Raw genomic sequence first — 21,996 nt, forward strand, 5'->3', positions numbered from 1 at the left:
AATGATCATGAAATCCACAGTCTCCACTACCTGCTTTGCCACATTTCACTGAGGTTAATACACTCAAGCCTAGAAACCTCCTAAAATTAACTCTGACAGCTTCCGAATTGTTTGACAACCTGCAATTAAACAGCCCAAACTATATCCCTTTTTTGACACTGATCTCATGAACAACAGTCAAAGAAATAAAAATGAAACTTAGGTCCACTTTTAATATTTCATGTTTAACTTGATACCTAGTCTCCTCTTACTCACCATTACATAAAATACATACCCTTCCTTTGAATTTCAGCTCACTCCTTCAACACACATTTCCTTCATACAGCTTCTTTTCCATGTATGCTTTCAATTATACAGAATGTAAATTTAGAGATTGTAGCTAGGATTAGAAATAGGTGGGTGTGAGAGACTTGTATAGAACTGGATTTTCATTATTAGCCATTTGTTTTCTGTACCAACCCCCAAATTTAGCCCACCTGCAATATACACATAAAAACAAATAAAATACATTGTGCCACAGAAATGAAACAACTTTCAGTTTTGAAGAAAGTCTCTTTGAAGATGTTGTCAAATAATATGTTAAAAGAATCCAACTAACTTAGATACTTTATCACAGATATGACTAGTTTACTGTGGAGACAATTCAAGGATGTTGTTCTAGGAAATAAAGTGGATTTCAACCATAAAGCAAAGCATTTAGAGTCCTCCTCTACATAGTTTTGTACATTTATACACTGCACCTTGAGATTTTCACTATGCAAGAAACAGTGCTGTGGATTCCTTCCTTCCCCCTTTTATTTTCTCCCCATTGAATGGGCTTCTTGTTCTAATGTTCTTAATGACATCTTTGCTTTATATTTTAATCTATCTACCTTTACCTTTTGCCTTTTCAGGAGCTGGTTCTTAAAAAAACATTTACTAGGAATAAGCAGAGAATAACACCATCAACACCCCTACTCTGTAAGCTTCAAGGTGCCCAAAGCTAGAACAAAGTAGCAAGAAAGCAGTGACTGCCAGCAGCTTGGAACATCAACATTTGATGTTTCTCTGTCAACGACTTCTTGGCTGTTTGCTCAGCTCTGGAATAAAACTGAAGTATCATACAGCACATTAGCACCATAAAATAGGCCTTCCTAGAGGCTAAGTATCTGACAGACAATATAGCCAGTTCTCCTTTGAGAAGCTACAAAACCAGAATCACTCAACTGATCAGGGTAAAGACATCTGAATATTAAATTCTGTACTTAAGACTTCTTTTACAAAGGGAGGTAGACAGTGCAGGAATGCATATCTGTAAAATGCTAGGACACATTTCAAGAGGAATATTCCCTTAAATAAGAACAAGCATGCCACCATTACCAACTGGTTCACTGATAACACAGATCATAGGATAATTGGTATTGTTTACCAACCATTCACTGACTCTGCTCCTTTTCCATACTGACAGATGCTGCTATAATGCTCTTGTAAAATGACCTGTGAAGTGTCAATGCACCTCCAAATAAAAGCTGAATGATCTATGAGAAGTTACTTTATTTCCTGTTTTTAAATATACATATACAAGATATTTTATTTCAAAAGCACAAGAACATTATACAAGTTTCAAATTTACATTTTTGCAATTAAAGATACCAATATGTGCATTATAAAATAACTTCTCCTGTCAGCTTGGATGGAACGGAAATCAGTGGCATAAGCGTCTTGCGATCACTAAATACAGATTATACTCACAGTGAACAAAACTGCATAGTAATTTATGAAATGAAAGATGACCACGCTAGTTAGTGAATGATATGGGAGCCCATTTGCTAAATCAGCATGTGCAAACATACAAAAAGATGCAACATTCCTCTCCAATTTCTTCAGCTACAGAGAGATTTCCAGAGCTTCAAACCTGAGCTCACCTGCTCAACCCTGCTCCTGTCCTTCCATACTACAGTTCAGACAGAAAACAAAATAGAAGTGATCTCACTGCATATTCAGTAACGGAATTGTTGTACCAGTGAAGTGCAAGGTAACTGAAAGTTGTTGATAAATGAATACATAAATGTCAGAGGGAAACAGTAAGAACAGCTTTAGTATCAATGAGGCATAAATTTGCTAGTCTTAATCCGGTATTTCTGTTGGTAAGAAGCATTTTGATGTCCTTGGAAATCACCAGTGAATGCGAGTTTTCACGGCAACTTGTTCTAAATTCAGAATGTATTTCAAATAGGTTTTAGAGAAGACTGACAGAATTAATGTTTGTCTTTCAAAAGTTTCATATTCAGGTTTAAAAACTGAAGGAATCCAAATAAGGAGAATGGTCTTAACTGAATACCCAAGAATACCCAAGAAACAGAATACCCAAAAAAATATACCAAAGCCAACTATTTGTATCACCAGGGAAGGATAATAGCAAAAGTTATAAAAAAGTCTTTGAAATCAGAGCAATATTTGAGTTCATTGGTATTCCATGTTTAGATGTTATGGTGCTGCTCAGTGCACTCCCACATACTCTAAGAACTTTAAAAAACTAGAACAAGGACATTGAAATCTAAATCACTATTTGTGATTCTACTATCTCTCATACAATCAGCAGAAAAACAAACAAAAACAAACCATACACCACCACGCTCTCAAGACATTAATTTGAAAACCTCCCCTTGGAAGCCTTATTAGAATAACACAGAAGAACCCAAGTGGCAAAAGGTGGAGAAATTTAGAGTGCTGATGACTTCAAACAGCCATGTAGAAACGGGGTTTTCTGGGAAAACATTTTTACCCATCACATTACAAGTTCTCTCATGTATATTAAGATTGAAATCCAGAAAACAGAACAACAAACATTTAGAAATAAAGCACAGTCACATATCATTGAGAGACAGTTCAACCACAATGAGCTATTCACTACTGAAGGACAAAGAAATAGACTTAGCCACCTTCCCCCTCCCCTCTTCTGCTCTAACTTGCACTGAACATCCCCCCCAAAACACATGGGTTCATTTATGTAGGCAGGGCTCCAAACAATAGTGACAGAGGATGAAGAGTGGAAAATTCCTCAAATATGGGCAAACAAACTTATTTCTGATTCTAAACTTGCTACTTTTGGGGCCTTGATTTTAGTCCAGTAATAGCTTTGAAGGTCATCTACTTCACTGAAGTCTCTGGCTCTTGTGTAACTTGCAGAGCTACACTGCAATTACTTAACAGCATTTTTATGTTGGGGTCCTGGGGAAAAACCTCAGAACACAAACTGTAAAAGAAGTAAACCAAAACACAACCTAGCCAAATGGTGTAGCCCTAGACCTCTTATGATAAACAATGTTAAGAGAGAACAAATTCATTAGATAAAGTGCAGTTCTGGCAATGCAAAAAGCACAGACTTTATTTTTTGATGCAACAAGCAAGATGGTCATTCCCCCATGCACTTTCTATCCCACGCTTCTTTTAAGAGTTTATTAAGGAAAACTCTTATTAAATCCCAGGACGTAGCTGGATGAAGGCTCTTTCTGTACAACTGAATGTATGTTGCACCTGTTGCTGCAGATTACTAAAGGCCTGGCACCATTTCCACTCCAATGTTACGCCACAGACCCTGACCTATTTAAAAGCTTCACTAAGCTTTTGAAAAGAACCTAGGGAGAAAGAAAAGGAGGCTTTTCCATAGCAACACCATTCAGGTATATTCTCAAGGCATGGAAGAGACAAAAATGTGGTATGTGCCCTGAAGCAGAGCATTTGGAAAGCTTGTCCCTGTTGAAACATGTGAAACAATTACAAGTCCTCAAAAAAGTGGAAGTATTTCTGAATGTGGGTGTTCAGTAGTAATTGTATAATTTGGTGTTCCTTTGGGGAAAAAGGAAAAAAAAAAGCAAAACATACAATGTGAGATTTTTGTTTCAATGTGTCAGTAATACATCCAAGCTAGAGAATCCATCGTGTCTGAACTACAGAATACACTTAAGAGTGTATTATTTGCTGCCACCCTCCTTTCCTTTTCCAAAGCACTGCCCAAAGTAAGAGTTTTCACTAAAAATCAAGAGACTCAGAGCAGTTGCCAGTTGAATCCAAAGAAGATCTGATTTGTTTCTTGGCTCCTAGCAATCTCCTCTATGATGCAGTGTTGCTGCCATAGCAGATGGAGCTTCCGGTAACGCTCCCAACATAAGTGCAGGGGATTGCCTCTTCTTCATGGAAGAAAAAAGGAGAATACCCAATAAGCATATCAGAATCACAACTAAGAATCTGTTCCATTCACAGTATAGCATTAAAACTCTTAACCATAGCTAGAATATATGAAATACTTGTATGAACACCCAATTCCAGCAAGTCTCCTGGGAATGAAAAAAATTCAACATGCAACAAGCAGTGACCTGCCATTTCCAAGATGACATTTCAGCAATGGCAGTTGTGCATTTGTGACGAAAAGCATACAAAGTATTCTTGAGAAAAGTAAGGAAGTTTAATAGTACCAAAGAAGCGTGCTTTTCCATTATGAATGAGCTATTTATGAGTGGAAACTATCATCAGAAATTTGAAGTTAAAGTTCACCAGGTTAAAGATACATATTACATATTTGGGTGACAGGGTTTAGTGTGAGGTGTCCCTGCCCATGGCAGGGGGGTTGGTCCTAGATGATCTTAAGGTCCTTTCCAACCCTAACTATTCTATGACTCTATGACTACAGATAATATGTTGTCGAATGAGTATAAGAAAGAAAAAGATACCAAAATGGAAATGTAGAAAAGAAAGTCAAACATTCACTTACTTCAGTCCTGGATCTGTTTCTCCATATTCATCCAAGTAGGGAGCAGGATATAAGCAGCCCCTTGTTTTACCTTCAATGAGGACAACTTTGCATTCCCTAATTCTTAAGGGAAAAAAATAGCTAGATTTAAAATACAAGACAACTTCCAGCAGGTTCTTAACTTTTGGTGAGCTTATTTTAGGTCAAAGCAACGTTTCTTCATTTTGGACTAAAAGAATCAAGTGTTTTGACAATGTTTTGAATTTTGACTTTCAAGTCTTTCAATTTAACACATTAAATCCTAGCTAACTACTTACTTGAGAAACATACAAACTCCAGCTCCACATTGAAGAGCATGAGAAGTACAGGCTCCCAACTCCTCCCCATCAACCAGTTCCTGACAGCATGTATTCTGGGAACATAACATAGCCCCACAGAATAAACACAATACTGGATGTTTCTGTTCATCATCGTAAGACCGCGGGCATCTAGAAGAAGTGTAACCAGAACGTTACTGCAGGAATTAAAGCTTTAAAATAAATGTTAATTACAGGTAATATTCCTTAAAAAATAAAAGCCTCCAAAAAACCCAACCAACAAAAAAACCCTAAGACATACTATGTCATAATCATGTTCCATGTATCTGCCTCCTTTGGTTATGTTTTTACACTGCTTGAAATACATCATCTGCAAGATACCTGCTTTGACCAGTTGTTTGGATTTGCTCAAGTCCCTTTTAACCTGAATTACGCTATGATTCACTCTTCCTGGCATAAAACTGTGTCAACCTTCTGGGCCTGTTGTGCCCAGTGCAAAAAATAATTTTTAGGCTGATAGCCAAACCAAATGCATATTGCACTGTTGAAAAATGACCAGATTAAACTATAATGGTTTCATATGCTATCCTATCCAACACTTTATTCAGTAAGCTGTTGTATTTCAGATTTATAACTGAAATGTGCTAGTATTGATCAGCATAACCATAACAGTGCCTTCACTTCCATAAAATGATTTATATATGTAGTTTTAACACCAGTTATATTAACTGCAAGAACAGAAGTGACTAAAAGCGACAAAATACCTATGAAGACAGCTACATCTCTCACACCTTACCTAAACTGAGAGGCTTGGTTCAGAAGGCAGCTATAGTCTTCAGGAAGCTCTATTAAGCTATTTCTTTTCCTAGGATACCTGGGTAAGTGAGAACAAACTATTATGAGAATAAGATTGAAGCAAAAAGCAGAACAGACAGCTATAAATTTCTGCTTAGCTTTCAGTCCTTTCTACAAACTCGTGCAATTCTAGAGCAGTTCTTCAGTCCTAGAAGCCCAAGTGAGAGGCTCCACATGAGAGCTTCAGCATTTCTATATTCCAGCAAAGGTGATGAAATTAAATTTCATCAATTAGTAACCTCTATGTATAAAGAAATTCCAAATTTCAGTTAGCTTTTGTTTTACCCTAGAGTAAGCTAGATAAATTGTCTAACCATGTATATATTCTCTATGAAGAATCACTGAATGAGGACCCACAACCATTTAAAGAGTTCCTTTATAGAGAAACAATAAGCACTTCATTCATTTAACAGTTTTAAGTTAAAAACAGAAAACAACAACAAAAATCAATCTTACCTTATTGCAATATTTTTTCCCTTCAAAGAACTTAACACCACTGGGTCAGTACACCACCTATTTCAAAAAAGCATTTACAGATTACAATGTTTGATAATAATGTACATTTAGAATCACTAAGCTAGCAAGCAATAAGCAAACACAGAGCACAGATAAAGCACTGATAGTTTAGCTAAAACTTCACAAGGAGAAACAGCTTTTCTTTACAGTTTTGCTTCAGGAAAAGAATTTAAGCTTGTATACAGGAAAAAAAAAAACTATGTGAAAACAATGCCTAAATTTATCTCTATGCACATGAAAACACAGAGTTAACACAAAGTTAAAAAATGCAAGCAGTCTTCAACTCATTCAGGTTCTCAAAGTGGGATACAATACACAGCTCTTTTTGGAATAGATCAGCTGAAAGCCACATTGTAAGAAAATATTATACACTATACTAGGAAAATATTTATTTTATTTAATAACCATCACCCAATAGTTATTTTACAATGCTTTACTGCATGCTATATGCTTGCTTAGAATGGCCAAATGTGCCTACCAAAGCAATGGCAGTTACAGGCAAGTTGCTAAACAGACTAATTGGTATCTAAGGTATCTTTTATGTTATTTCTACAAAGAGGATGAGAAGGGAGAGAACTGTAGCAGATGGTCAATCTAGCATGCTTCATTTAACACATTTCTCAACCACCATCAAATTTAGTCTTCCGAAAGAAGATTCTTTCAAAAAAACATATGGGAACTTGCATATGATTTGGCAACTGTTACTATTAAATAGGTAGCCTCCCACTTGGAACCTCCATCTTCTGACTGGGAGCACTACAATTTGTTAGCCCTGCCTCTAGTGACTATTTTCTAACGTTCACGTATCCTTTGTGGTCTCCTGTAGACACTGTTATGTCTTTGAGTAAACACGGGAACATATAAGAAAAACTTCATAATTTGTGAAAATGCTATTAATTTACTAGTAATTATGTATACTACAAAGGCAATTAATTACAGAAAAATTGTAGGTAGGGAATTTAAGTCAGCTGGACTTAAAAACTGGCTCAAACTTACAGTCAGGTAAGTTTCACAACAGGTCAACATGTCAAACAACAGGTCAACATGTCAACAGGTCAAAATGTCCCTAAATTCTTAATCTATACAACAAAATAGAGGTTATTAAAAACCCAGAAAAAGCTAGTGTGAGCCAGAAAATTCTGCCAAGAACCAGGAATGATAATTAATGCAATCAAGCGCTCAGTCACATTAAATATATGGAGACATGCTCCAACATAATATAGCAGGACTGTTCTCAGTTAGTGTGTATATTTGTCTCTTTATTCTTGCTTGTGATTTTAAATGATTAATTTGATCAATTACTTCTTCACTGTTAGATTGCAATGTCCATAATACCCAAATTGTACCTTTTAACCATTAAGCTGATATTCATCAGCCTATTTTGGAAATCTGGAGAAGAAACAGTACAAAGCCTCACCCTGCCAGCTACATAATTTTCCATGTTCTCATTTTATAGCTCATGCAATCAACATTTTTTTCTGTAGACAGACTAAAAATAGGTCAATGAAGTAAGTGTTATACCACACAGGCAAAGGTTTATGGTAAATCTGAAGTGCTTTCAGAGAGTCACTATACCTCAGCACATCAAACAAACGTTTAGAAGTCTACTAAGAGTTTAAGCTAAATCATTTATAATCAAAATTTGATATGGAATTCCCATAGAGGGCCATCGCAAACATGGCCTGCCCAGTCTCAATTAGTACCTTTGAAGCAGTGGATTTACTGTGTCCCGGTATTCCTGGAAGAGCAGAAACAAGTTGGTAGGTAGAGAGAGGTAACTACAAAGTGCCTTGAACTGCCCTTCTTCAGAAACTGCAAAAGAAAAAGAAAACATGGGCAACTGTTAAGATGTTTCACCACTGCTGAATAATGCAGTCAAAACTAGAAATCTCCTTGTCCCTTTTTCGCTAAATAATACCTATCTTACAGCTTCAGCACAGCTCCTTGCTTGGATGTAATTCCCCTGACTTAATGAGAGTCATAATAATTTGCATTAGCTGAGGATATGCTTTAGGCTTAAACTTAAAAGTTACTTAGCAATGTATGTCAAGTCATGAATAAGCCACTGTAATAACAGAATTCCTTGCTAAAATTATTTCATAATACGTAATGTATGTTAGTGCAATAGATTTCATACTAACCACAGTTTAGCTTTTTACTATCTTCTCTGCCTGCAATGATACTAAATTTTGCTATGATCAAGTCACTGCTAGCACACTACATAAAGCTGGGCTAATTTAATAGTCTGCTGGATGGTCGTTTGTTGGCTCCACTAGAGAAAATGGCATTGCTGACTCATCAGGATGACTCCTCCCTATAGAATCAAAGTTGCCAACTAATGGTAAGGACAGTAGCATAAGCCAGCAAGCAGAGATTTCGGTTTTTAGGTCCTAATTAAATTCAGACTTAGTTCAGAGTTTATAAAAATCAATTTAATATGCCATATTTTGTCTCAGTTGTTAATAGCAGTTTTGGTTCTCCTTTCCAAATAGCTGCTGATTCCGTGTTTCACTGCATTTTGACAAAAGACAAAATATTTGGGTTTGGGTTTAGTATCTGTAATGTGTTATGATCTTTCAAGGTAGAGGATTAAGTTTTATAATGTGTTTTATTTCTACTTGGCTGTGTTCTGCTGATTTGTCTTTAAGATTTACCAACATTAGCAGATGCACAAAAAAGTTTGTTGCTGTTGTTCAAAATATACTCCACATTGTTTCTCAGGTGATGTAATCTAAGCCCCTAGAATTATCCTTAAATCACAGAATCTTTGTATCCACAACTACTTACTACCAATACACCATTGGGAATTCGCATATTTGCACATAACTATTCCATGCAAAGAAGGCCGAGACAACTCGGCTTCTCATGCCTGCCCCTTCATACAAATTAGTATTTTCGTTTCTTTCCAAATCTTACTATAATGCATTAACTGTTACGTTAATGTGAACATTTAAAAATACCATTTTTCCAAGAAAACAGTAAACAAAGCCAACATATAAATATAGTTGCTTTCTCATATTTACCTTGTAGTAGTTCCTCTGGTGGAGAAACTCCCAGCAAATAATGGAAAAATAAAGCAGCACAACGAAGGTAAGGCATGATGCCTTTTTTAACACAATCCCACACAAGCCAGCCTGGGATATCCTGACTGAAGCAACTGCAATACACAAACGAGAAATAGCTGCAGTAGCTCATAGTGCAAATCCTTCTAGCCCTTTCATGTTTTGGCTAGCATTGCTAGGATGGCAGCTGTTTAGGAGCAACAATGATGTACCCCAAATTCTGTGAAATGCAGCCCCCAGCACCTAACTTCCAACTTCCCCTTTGCCTAACAAATATGTAGAAAAATTAAATTAAGCCTCCAAATTGTCTCAACTTACATTTATCAGCATTATAAAAAAAATAAATAGCAAATACACAGATGTTATCCCCAGGTAACTCAAGATGGCCTGATTTAAACTGGGCAATACAGTATCACACAGAGCAATTGATTCTTAAAATGGTTGGTTCTGTGACAGAAAGCAGGTTTTTGAAACAGTGAAAGTTTTTTATTCAGTGTTTTGAATGCAACTCAAAAATGAGAAAATAAACAAGTAAACATACATAAGTACTCTTCAGGAACAACAAAACCAACTGAATTAAAAGATTAATACTTTATGCTTCATTATGGAAGTCACAATATTAACACTCAGATCATTTAAAATAAAGCTATACTAATGCAAATTTAACAAAAAAGAAAATACTGGTGTGATACTCATCACAGTAACTATTCTTGTAGTTTGTGTGATATGAGCATCTAGTCTTAATTTCATAGTAAATTTAACTTAGTATATCCCTGTTTTCTAAAATTTTTACACTTAACTAAATTCACATTTATATGTGAACAGGAAGTTCACACACATGTTGACCAGGACCCGCTGAGGAACAACCTGTAAAGCTAGATTATAACATCACAGACCACTGCAAAATTATTATGATGTTTAGTCACAGATAGCTCAGAGTTAGGAGATGACAATGCATGCAGAGTAATTAAAACACTAAAAATTTCAGAGCTGGGTTGCCTAAACTTTGGTATTTAATTCTGTAGGCACATAATTACAGGGACCTTATTTTTCAAAACACACAGCACCTTTGATTCTAAGCTTATACCCGAGAAAAATCAGTCCTATTTTCTAAATATCAAATTTTAAATACTTAGAAATTTAGATTTAAAACTTTGAGACAAGTGGGTAGCATTGTCAATCCTTGAGAAATGTATCTTTGCAACTAGCCTTGGAGATGATAAATCAAAGCAGAATTTCTAAAGGGTGAATCCATATTTTCCAGTTCATTTCACACACAGATACTGAAGTACTATAAAGTTTGCAGCTATACCTATTAAAATAAAGTCTGAAAATATGGGACATTAATGCTCAAAAAAAAGGAAACTGTGTTTAGTGTTACATTTCTGCCCCTTTTACAGCAAAACTATTTCCTTTTTTCTGGCTTCTATCCGCAATTGAGAGACCTTTAAAAACCCCAAATAACCAAGGCAAATTAAAAAGAACTACTAATGTTAGCTGTGTTACTCTCCAGAATGGATGCAGGTATTTTGTCATCCTTAGACTAAGAATTCACTCTGTTGTTCACACAGTGTAGCTATTTTAACTAAAAGCATCCCTTTAACCAGTTTCCTTTTTCTCAGCATTCAGGATTATGAGAAGAAAGCACAATGGGTTGTGCTAACTCCCTGTATGAAATGAGTAAGTTGTTTTCTGTGTTGTTCAGGTCTATCCCTATGGACTGCCATCTCTTTAAAAAACCACAATGCTACAATGGAACTGCTACTTACCCACTGGTGTACTGGCAAACCTCTCTACAGAAAGACTCTGCAGATCGTGCCTCCTCACTGTTGTCAGATGATTGAGCAGTAGGGGATTCTGCACAGAGAAACGTTCATTTCACTGTAAATGTGTCACAAATTAAGTGCATTTATCTTTTCTTTTTAATTGCATTACAGACGTATTCCCACTTTATTTTGCTTAATTCTTTCCTATTTGCTCTTTCTAAACTGATAAATGTTCTCCTAAAACTGCATGCTATAAAGAATCACCATGAATACCACCTCCTTGCTCTTCCTCATGTAAAACTTTCCCCTGAACTTTTGAAATTACTGTCCTACATAACTTCTTTTAATTCCCATAATAGTGAAGAAAAAGGAAAGTAATATCTAGGAAGCCTGTAGGTCACTGACAGTTTTTAACAATAGTATGAAATACAGAGAAAAAGTGAAATTCTATCAGTTCATAGGATTCTGTATTCCAGCTCTGGGTACTTATTAGTTGAAGGGTAAAGAAAAGTTAATTTCCCAAATCCATACTGTCACTGCATAGCCCAGAGCCCTGCTGCTGGGCAGAGCTTTGCTTCTCCTATAGGAAAAGGGGGAAGTTACAACTCTGGAATGACTTGACTTGAGCAAGTACTGATACATCAGTAAGTACTTTGCTTTCTTAGGTTAAGCACAAAAGAAGTGACTTCATAAAATGCTCTGAAAAATTAAAACAATGCTATTTATTTTTTACTAGAAAACACTTATTACTACCTAGCACTGTCATTTATTATAAGGAAGTTTATACCTGGAATACTTTGAATCCATCATTTTTAAGGAATTGCATAAAAATGCCAGAATAATCTAACACAAACACACCTCTATCTGTTGCTGAAGAGATGACAATTTGTGTTAAGTGTGCCAGTGTTGTCAGATGGAAGAGGTAGAGGTGGTTATAGGCTGAACTAATTGATGAAGGTTGCAGGTCTACGGCATCCTCCCAGTATAAAGATGGAAAAGATAACACAACTCCCACCTACAGTGAAAGGGAGGGTGCAAATATTAAAGTAACAGAAATTTGGTAATAGCTACATGGGTAATAGAAATTATCACTATACATATATATTTAATTTCTGTAGTCAATTTAAATATGTTTATTTATCTTGGTAGTTTTAATTCACAAACTGTAGAAAAGCTCATTGAAAAATATCATCTGTGCTCTTCTAGCATGTAGAAAACTCAGGTTTTTTTAACCGTAGAAGAAACTATAATACGGATTTGTATTAGGAACAGAAAGAAGAGACTAAGAACAGTACAGAAGGTAATCAGAGTGAATGTGAAGGTATGAGGCCTACTGAGACAAAGGGAAAGTTTGGGAAACAAGCTGAATGGGTACATTTCTCAGGGTTTGTTTGGTGGGGTTTTTTTGAGGTTTGATAGCCATGGAGATGGTAAAAAGATGACAGATTGCAAGCATAAAATCTAATAGAAGTAACACAACAAGGACTCAAAAAACTAGAAGAACAGCAAAACTAAAAGCAAACACTCGTATATAGCAGCCATACATAATCATTTGTTTGTATGCAGTACTCATGTATAACTCTTAGACTTATGCAAGTGAATAGTTAATGCCGGACTGCCTACAGAGTAAAGTACATGAAAATCCATGCTTAAGAAAAGTATTAATATGAAGAAAAAAATGAAGCTGCTTACCAAAACATGGAACACATCTACTTCTAAGAGGGATGGAGTGTCCTCTGCTTTAAAGTTTGGTAGAAGAACTACAAAATAAAGATAGCAATTATGCATTTGATATGTATTTTCTTCTTTTGGATTGAACTGCAGTATCAGAATCTGATTTTAGAAGCCTGTATCATTTCTGTGTTTTCATCCAAAAATGTCCAAGTCTCTTAACTACGGAAGTATCTAACTGCTTCCATCACTCTGCATGCCCAACCAACCAGCTGACAATTTTAATAACTATATCTTAAAAATTCTGAGATAAAAAGTTTCATTTCACCAGCTCTAATAAAGCCACACAGCATTAAGGGTGAAGTCCACAGATGTACCTAGGCACTGCAACACCAGATGTCTCACAGCCTAGGCCAATACAAAAGCCTGTACCACACCTAAGGATCCTATGAAATAGAAGGCAAGTCAAAGAGTGGGATTCATAAAGACCACCATGCTAACCTAATCAGTAAGAAAACTGTTTCAAACTAGCTTGTTCCAAGACAAAAATATCTTAAAACTAGGCTGCAAGCAACCTTTTGAAAGTAGTAAAAAGATGAAGTCTTACAATTAGGAGAGAGGATTTATCTACCTCTTTAGCACAGAATGAGTAATTTTGAACATTGCCAGCAATAGCTTGTTAGCCATCTGTAAATGTTCTAGATATGAGTATTATTAAGCCTAGGTGACCTTGGATAGAGGATTTTGGGGGGACTTCAGCAATACAGAGCTGGATTAACAGAACTACTGATGACTTCAGCGCAAGCAATACTCCATGATTTCAGGCAACATTACAGAAATTGAAGTTAGCACTGTTGTCAGTAGTCTAACCTTTGCTTCTATGCCATACTAATGTGTGTGCCATTCTGCAATAAAAACTTCTGCTATACAAAATTAGTGAAGAAAACCAATACAATACCTCCTAGAAGACGAACCAGATGTTTCTGAATCAGGACCTGTGGCGATGTTGTTCTCTGAGCAGCTGCAAACTGCACTAATGCTTTAAGGCTACTGTGCTAGAGCGCAAGATAAAATGGTTGGACAGGAAAAAATGAAAGATATAATAGTGAAATAAAGCTGTAAAAACATATCTATTTCTAGAACCAGAAAACATATTGATAAGTGAATTTAATAGAAACTTCCATGTGCAAGTAGAAATCTTATTCTTCCAAAATGATTTTTATGTTATCAATCTAAACATTTTGAGGGCTATACCTCAAGAGAGAATAGTCTTGATGTTAACTGTTACAGTGTGTTTTTAATATATGCATGTATTTTATATACATATAAAGCTTTTCTGTTTAAAATGTATTAGATATCTTACTTGCCCATACCTGTCTATTTTGTAGAGATCCAAATAAAGGTTTGCCCTCTGTTTCCAAGAGGTTTTCTTAAAATCAAAACACAGAAAAAATTAAGTTGCTTTGTTCTACAGGAACTAACATAGCTTTTTTTGTTAGAATCCACTTAGTCAAAGATTAATTTATTTTTAGTATACGCACTTCTTGGAAAAGACCAACTTTATTTTCATAAGAGAATTATCTTAAAAAAAATCTATTTTAAATGGCAATGATAGCTTGAACCTCCTCTAGAGACTCCACTAATACAGGTAGCTCCTTGTCTAGGGAGCACTGCCACAAGCCCATACTAGTGCACCCTATGACTGGATTCACAGCCAGCATACTTGAAGTTATTTAGGCAGTTTTGCCTTATAATTTTATGGAAGCCTGCTCTATTTGTAAGCAAAAATAAATCCAAGGAAATGGTGTGGCCTAGGATAGGTCAGACTGTCACAATCATCCATCTGGTTTTATAATCTTGGCCTAATGAGGCATCTGAATTTTCTATTTCTGACATATGCCTTTAAGATCACATCTGTGATAACAGTCTGTGCATTTATACATTTGCTGCCAAACTCTCCCTGACAGCCACCAAGGTCTTTCTTTAGATAGCAAAAGAAAACAATCTGCACAGCAATAAGTGCATTAATGTTAAAAGAGCTGGATGGCTTCTACTCCTCCCCAACCCATTTGAAAAGTCTGATAAAATCCAACACTAAATAGACGCAATCAGTTCTCATGACTACTCCTGCCTTATCAGAATATTCCCAATTCTCCTAAAAACCTTTTGAACTTTTAAGACTCTAGTTGGGTCCACCATCGATTTCACGTGGACTACACTTGCACCTAACAGCTTCATCAACAAAAACTGTATACTTGGCAAATCATATTTACGGATCTGTACAATTACATTCTCAATTCCTTCTGCATGCAGTTCAGACCTCTCTTGTGTCCTCCCCTGCCTGGAAGCCACTACAGGTTTATCAACAGCTTCACATTTATTACACAAATTCCTTTGTGTATATAGTATAGAAAGTAAATAAAACTGCCAAACAGGTACATTATCCCCCAAAATGCAACCATTTTTATAGTAATTATTTTGCCTTCAAAAAGAGATTAATGCCAGAAAATGTTTGGGGTGGTTGGTTGGTTTGTTTGGTTGGGTTTTTTTCTACCAGGCTCAGCACTTTCAGAATGCAAAAGATCATATTTCTTCTACAAATACCATGAGAATTCTTTGAGAATAAACACAAATAATGACAAAGGGAGTATTATTTCAAAGTTTTTAGATATTTAGCAGCACAGGAGATGACTACAGCTCAATGGGTCTTTGGCATCATGAAGATATTCACTGAACATCCTTAATGCTACAGTAACATGGAACATGGTCACTCTCTGCTGTCTCAGATTAAATTCAATGTTGGCATTCCATACCTTATCTTACAAACTACCATCTAACAAAACATTCTATTATGTATATTGGATTATAGATTTTCATTCTTATTATATATGTAATTACGTATAAAGTACATTGCTATACTACTACGTATTGCTCTTATTTTTAGAACTGTTAGTTATACAATCAGAGTGCATAAAATTATACAACCAAACAGTTGTAGGAATTTCAAGTCATGAGAAGGAACAGATCCAAATTATGCTTTACCTATGCATTGGATGGTAAAAGCACATGTGCTCCATGTCATCATAGGAATCCGGTGATCGGCTTCATTTGGAGCAACTTTTAGCCCAACTCTATAAATGGTGGTGGCAAAGAGAATAAGCATCTCTTTGATACTGCTTGAGTATTTCACTCTGCAAAAGGAAGCCAAGATAATTTCAGTCTGCATTGTTAACAGTATTTATTACTTACTGGTTAATGACTACATAGCCCTATTCCTTTGAGTAATCTATATTCCATTAATGCATCCAAAAGTAAGTGAAATCTATCCCTGGAACAGACATATAGCAGGAAAATTAAGGCAGACAGGTATTAAATAATTTGTCTAGAAGCACAGGAAGTAACCCAGATCACTGGAATCATGGATTAGAAGATCCTAGCTTTGTACCAAGAACATAAAAACTACCAGACTGGATTTGACCAAGAGGATCATCTAGCTTGTACAGATCTGATATTCAGTGAATGCTTAAGGAAAAGTACAAGTAAGCCCATACTTTGACAGAACAAATCATACGCTTTTCCTTCAATACAAATCCTGAAGTATACCTAGGTTATTTTAGGGAGATTAAAATAAATGCAGAGAGCACTTCCAGTAACACTTACGAAGACTGAACTCCAAAACTAAGGATGGAATGGAAGTCCAAAGCAGAGTTCCCCATTCCCTTGTTGATGAAACCTGGAAGATTTTCTTTCTCTCCTTCCAGAAAAACAAAAAATTAGATCAATGTTAAAATACAAAGAAGCTGTTTTTACAGTTTTACAGTTGTTTTACAGCAGTCCAAAAGAAGTCAGACTTTTTATTTTAAACTGGTTAGACAATACTTGCAAATAGATGTCACCAGCCACAATGTCTTCTAACCCTCCTTCTTAATTAACATTTGCTTGTATTTCCAGAAATATGAGGATTAAAAGTAGTGCTTTCCCGGCGAGGAAAAAGAACTACCTGCACTGTAAGTGTAGGGAATATGTTGATTCTCTGTACCTTCTGTTATTTAAATACTTGTACATGCTTTTATTTTGGCCTTTTTAATTTGATTTGTCTTTTTTACTACATCACAGTCAATAAAACAGTTCAATTAACTCTTGAGTGTTAGTAGGTGGCTATCCTCTCCAAGCGCACATAACTTTCTTCTACAGGGAAGATGGAAAAATTTAACAGAAACCAGAAAACTGGTAAGGGCACAGCAAAAATCAAAACATCAGCTCAGAAAGGACTGTGACTTATTCCCACCTTTATATGATACTGCCTTCATTGATAGGAAAACATATTTTCAGTCTAAGTTTTCTGTCGGTATTAGTTAAAACATGTATTGGCATATTAAACAGCCCACAGAATAGCTTCAAAATTAAGATAACAAACCTTCAGCATTTTTCACACTGTAGCCCGATATCTTGACTATGATAATCTCCAGCCACCTAGCCAGTGACAGAATTTGACCTACTGCCTCTGCATCCTCACTGAAAACAGAAACAGAAAGCAGGTTTTTCCTTCAACACTCACCTTATCTTTAAAGATGAAAGACATATTCAGATCAGTACATACTAACTCAGTATTCAGTTTTGTTGGCTTTGTAAATTTTGAGCAAATAGTACAAAATGAAGTGTTAAGCTAAATGCTAGATCTAAGTACTTTCCCATTTGATATCAGCTCTAAGAAACAGCCAATCCAAAAATACTTAAGAGAAATCGGCTAAAACCAGTATATTTGGATGAACAGTCGAGAGAGCAACAGTAGAGAGAGCATGCAGCCTTTTATACAGATTAGGGAGGTCAGCCCAAGTTTTCCTTCCAAAAATTTGAAAAGCCAGCCAGCCCCAAAGTGATATTTACCTTTCTTTTTAATTAAAAGCTATACAATCTGGTAATTCACCTGTTTATTTTTTGAGCCTGCAACGGAACGATAGGAATCACAGTATTGCACAGAGATTTGCAAAGTGGACACAGATACTCTCCGTTCTCCAGGTCAAATATCTGTTCGACATGCAGACGTTGTCGGAAGTTCATCTGCATGGCTTCAAAGTACCTATAACATTGAAAAGGAAGTTACTAAAATGTGGAATGGCTCAAATGTGACATGAGATCAAATGTTCAAGTAATTAAATGTAATTATCTAGCAAATACCTATCCAACCCAAATGGAAGGAAAAGACTTGCTTGTTATAACTCTTTCATATGCTTGGATGTGAAAATAAAACCTTTGAGCACATAAACTCACGCAAAAATGCATGATGTAACATTCATGCAAAATGACAGCAACTTCTTCTTGCTTTTAGGATCTCTTTAAATTTCATTATTTTTACAGACAAGCAGTCCTTAAATTTTCTACTTTACCTTCGCATCATCTTCGACACTGTAAAGCATTGTATCTAGTATCTCCCATAAGCAATTCACTACAGTAAGTTTGAAATGGGGATTGCACATAGTTTCATTTAATTTTAGGAAAAACTACCAGCAACATTTCATAAATGAATAATCAGCTAATGACCGAGCCTTGTAACTAGACAATGAAACTGTAGCCTTCTTTTAACAGGAAGAGAGGGTAATTTAAATTACAATAACACATGACCTATTTTAAAATCAAAAAGGAAACTAAGAAATAACTATGAAGTTGTTACAGGTTTCATTATCATTTTTGGCCTCTCATTGGATGCAGTAAACCCTCAAATTTCATTAATGTCACCATGGTATTATTAGGAAAAAAAAGATCCAGCACACAAATCTTCTTGCCTGGATGCAAGCAACTAAATTCTGTACTAACGTTCAGACTGGGTATGTAGGATCTTAAAGACAGATATGAAATTACCTAACTTCTGCACTAAGATAATAATTTGTTTGGGGGGGTTTTGTTGGTTTTTTGTTTGATTGGTTGGTTTTGGGGGATTTGTGTTCATTTTGGGGGGTTTTTTTCTTTGCTCTAAATCATACATCTTAAGGGAAAAATTACAATCCCATTTATGTAATAACAGAAAGCGTGACTGTGGGGGCATCTGCAGAAGTTCTAATGATTACAGAATATTTAGGAAAGCCTTCTGTTGAAATTAACAAAACCATACATTTTCCCCACAAACAACTGTATTTGCAAGCAACTCCTCTTCCTCATACATGGCAACTACAAAGATATTCCATTCATTTGAACCCAGAGAGGTTTTTTAGAGAGTATTTTGCAGTATTTTTAGGCTGCACAGATACTCCAGAAAGGTGTGGCAGGCATCATTTGGAGGAATATTAGTAAGTTAGAATGTCTGTTATGTTAATAAATAAAAGACTATACTAAAACCTTCTGTGCCATCCCGTATGAGAAGAGCCTGTTGTCCATTTTAATCCCATTTACCCACACAGCAAGTCATCTTTTCTTAAAAAGAGCAAGGGAACTGAGCTCCAATGTTGCACTACTTAGATCTATGCAGATGTAGATGGACCTGCCAAGAGCAGGTGTATTATACTCAAGGAATATATTTCTGTATCATTGTGTGTGCACCTATTTGTTGTGTACTGATGTTTCATTGTAAAGTGTATATATATATATATACACACATACACACATAGAAAACTCAATGCTAAGGCACTAAAACTTCAGTCATTTTTTTAAGTAAAATGGCACATGTGCAAACAACAATCTCAAGAGACTGTGTATATCATACAACAATGTTAAGTAGCTCACAATCACATGACCCAACTTTATCTGTTGAGAAGCACAGAATGGTTTGGGTTGGAAGTAACCTTAAAGATAATAAAGTTCCAACACCCCTGCCATTGGCAGGCTCACCTTCTACAACACCAGGTTGCTTGAAGCCTCATCCAGCCTAGCCTTGAACACTGCCAGGGATGAGGCAGCCACAACTTCTCTGGGCAACCTGTGCCAGTGCCTCACCACCCTCACAGGAAAGAATTTCTTCCTAAAATCCAATCTGAATGTACCCTTTTTCAGTTTAAAGCTATTCCCCCTATGTTGTCAGTGCGCGTTTAGAAGTTTTGGAAGATAGATTAAACAGAAAACCCCAAAACAACATAAAGAGCTGCTAAAACACATCCTTACTTCTGCCAGCAGGCTGCATGCATCACATGACCACAGCTTCCTGTGTGGGTCCCACAAGGTAAGTCAGGGTGCATGAAGAGAGGATCTAACATATCTGAAAACACAGCAGAAAGAAGGTATCGAAAGCACAATAAGGTAACTTTCCATCAGTATGATCAGAGATGAACAATAGTATGCATAGAAAACAAGCCTTCATATTTTATTTTCCCCACAGTCTGCACAGTCACATTACAATCCCATTAGGCTGGCTTTTCCACACCAATACTTCAGCAAAGTAATCACAAGACAGAGCCCATTTAAACTACTGAAGGCTTTCCACTAATGAGGAAGAAAAAAAATGACAAAATCCAAAACTAATAGTAAATTGGTCAAAAGAGAAAAGTAAAGAAAATGATTCTTCGGTACTGCAATCAGTCTGTGGCTGGATTTGCTGCCACTGAAGTTTTTCACATATTTGTTATTGCATTTTTAAATGAAAGAAAATGAAACTACTAGGAAAAAGGAAAATCAGTCTTTTTTCCAACTAGTCCCATATATTTTTAACCCACTTACATGAACAGCACTGACAAACAACAAACTCAAGTCTATCTTCTACTATTCTTGTATAATTTTTAATAGCAAAAATGTCATGAGAATGTAATGGTGTACCTAGAAACCTAGCACCCAAATTGCACTGAACACAGAATTCTATTTCACAGCAGCTGAAGCAGCTTTAAGTCAAATGGAAACTGAAAGAAGAAAGGGAACCTTGGTATAACACTTAATTTGCCACTACCTGCACTTCTGCTTTTTGGGAACAAACCTTTTTCACTTACGTGAATCTTCAAAGAAAAGCTCTTAACAGGCCTGCTTCTAACTGATGAGCTGCACGAGGGCCATGCAGTGGAGAGTATGTGCTATAAATAATAGCCAGAAGTGGCTTTAGGAAAAAGAACTTCATTCCTGCCTTTTTTCAATAGACCAAGGTGTCACTGCAGAAAGCTTGCAAGTATCTGACTACAAGAGCATAGGACTTAATTTGTACTTCAGAGTAGCACAGAAAAGAAAGGGGAGAAAGGAAAAAAGAAGGATGCAATTATTACATGGGCTAGATAAAAATTCTATACAGCTGGCTCAAAATTGCCATTTTCAGTAGTTCACTGTTAAAAGAAAAATGTATCTAACAGGATTCTGTAGGTGTCTGTCCTGGGTCTAGGATGATTCAGTATTTGTTAATGACTCAGAGGAGTAAACACTAACCTTGATACTAAGTGAAACAACTCAAAAGTAAATTGATTCACAAATATTTGATAGAAAGCTTATCTAAAATTTTACCTGTGTTAAAAAAATAAAATTAAATTTACAGAGAAAAATTATCACTTCTAACTTTTAATTATTATAGTGTGCTTGAATCAGACTACTGGTTTTATGATACCTATATCCATCTTGGGCTGATTTTGGGTGATTTTGCCTAAATCATTTGCCTAGGCTATGTATTAAGGAGGACACAGCCAAAAATTCTAATAAAACATGAAAATAAATCACCTACAAAACCAGTTATGCAGGTGGCTTGCTAAGTTCCTTTCCTGACAAATCCATTTTTGCTATTTTTTATTGCTTTACAGTCTGCCTTTGGTTTTCATATTGTCTTATGAACTAGTAATAATTACTATCATCCAAATTATATTTTCATTTCACTTTTTGTGTCTTTTTGGTTTGGGGGTTTTGGTTGGTTAGTTCTTGCTAAAGACAAACAGTTGTTTCTACTTCTTAGCCTAGATATTATTTCAACTTCTCTTATCCTATTCTGGACTGGATTTCTCTATGGTTAAAATTAACAGCCATCAAGCATCTGATCTTCAATGATAATTAATTTTCTTTTTCAAAACGAGAGCAAAAAAAGTTCAGTGAGTACTGAAGTTTTCCCCTTTTCTTTCTTTCCCTCAAATAACTGACCAAAATCTCTCTCATGTATAAGAAATTATTACTTATAATAAAACTCACATTGG

General features: G+C 35.8%; 1 protein-coding gene across 2 annotated transcripts in view; it reads right to left on the reverse strand.

The window, feature by feature from the left end:
* Positions 1-1,513: 1,513 nt before the first annotated feature.
* UBR1 (ubiquitin protein ligase E3 component n-recognin 1) overlaps positions 1,514-21,996 on the reverse strand; it is a 66,049-nt gene continuing 45,566 nt past the window's right edge. For both annotated transcript variants that reach the window (XM_061343730.1, XM_061343728.1), the window contains exons 31-47: positions 20,009-20,102; positions 17,844-17,996; positions 17,334-17,431; positions 16,577-16,670; positions 15,959-16,107; positions 14,290-14,345; positions 13,875-13,971; positions 12,938-13,005; positions 12,104-12,260; positions 11,249-11,336; positions 9,441-9,574; positions 8,121-8,229; positions 6,358-6,414; positions 5,843-5,920; positions 5,047-5,217; positions 4,751-4,852; positions 1,514-4,169 (exon numbers count right to left, since the gene is read on the reverse strand). In XM_061343730.1, coding sequence (XP_061199714.1) covers positions 4,028-4,169; positions 4,751-4,852; positions 5,047-5,217; positions 5,843-5,920; positions 6,358-6,414; positions 8,121-8,229; positions 9,441-9,574; positions 11,249-11,336; positions 12,104-12,260; positions 12,938-13,005; positions 13,875-13,971; positions 14,290-14,345; positions 15,959-16,107; positions 16,577-16,670; positions 17,334-17,431; positions 17,844-17,996; positions 20,009-20,102 — 1,847 coding nt within the window. In that variant the 3' untranslated portion in view covers positions 1,514-4,027. The remainder of the gene's footprint in view (positions 4,170-4,750; positions 4,853-5,046; positions 5,218-5,842; positions 5,921-6,357; positions 6,415-8,120; positions 8,230-9,440; positions 9,575-11,248; positions 11,337-12,103; positions 12,261-12,937; positions 13,006-13,874; positions 13,972-14,289; positions 14,346-15,958; positions 16,108-16,576; positions 16,671-17,333; positions 17,432-17,843; positions 17,997-20,008; positions 20,103-21,996) is intronic.

Source organism: Neopsephotus bourkii, unplaced genomic scaffold (genome assembly GCF_033783945.1).
Source record: "Neopsephotus bourkii isolate Nb327-2 ecotype Australia unplaced genomic scaffold, CSIRO-AGI_Nbou_v1 NB_1825, whole genome shotgun sequence".
Taxonomy (NCBI): domain Eukaryota; kingdom Metazoa; phylum Chordata; class Aves; order Psittaciformes; family Psittacidae; genus Neopsephotus; species Neopsephotus bourkii.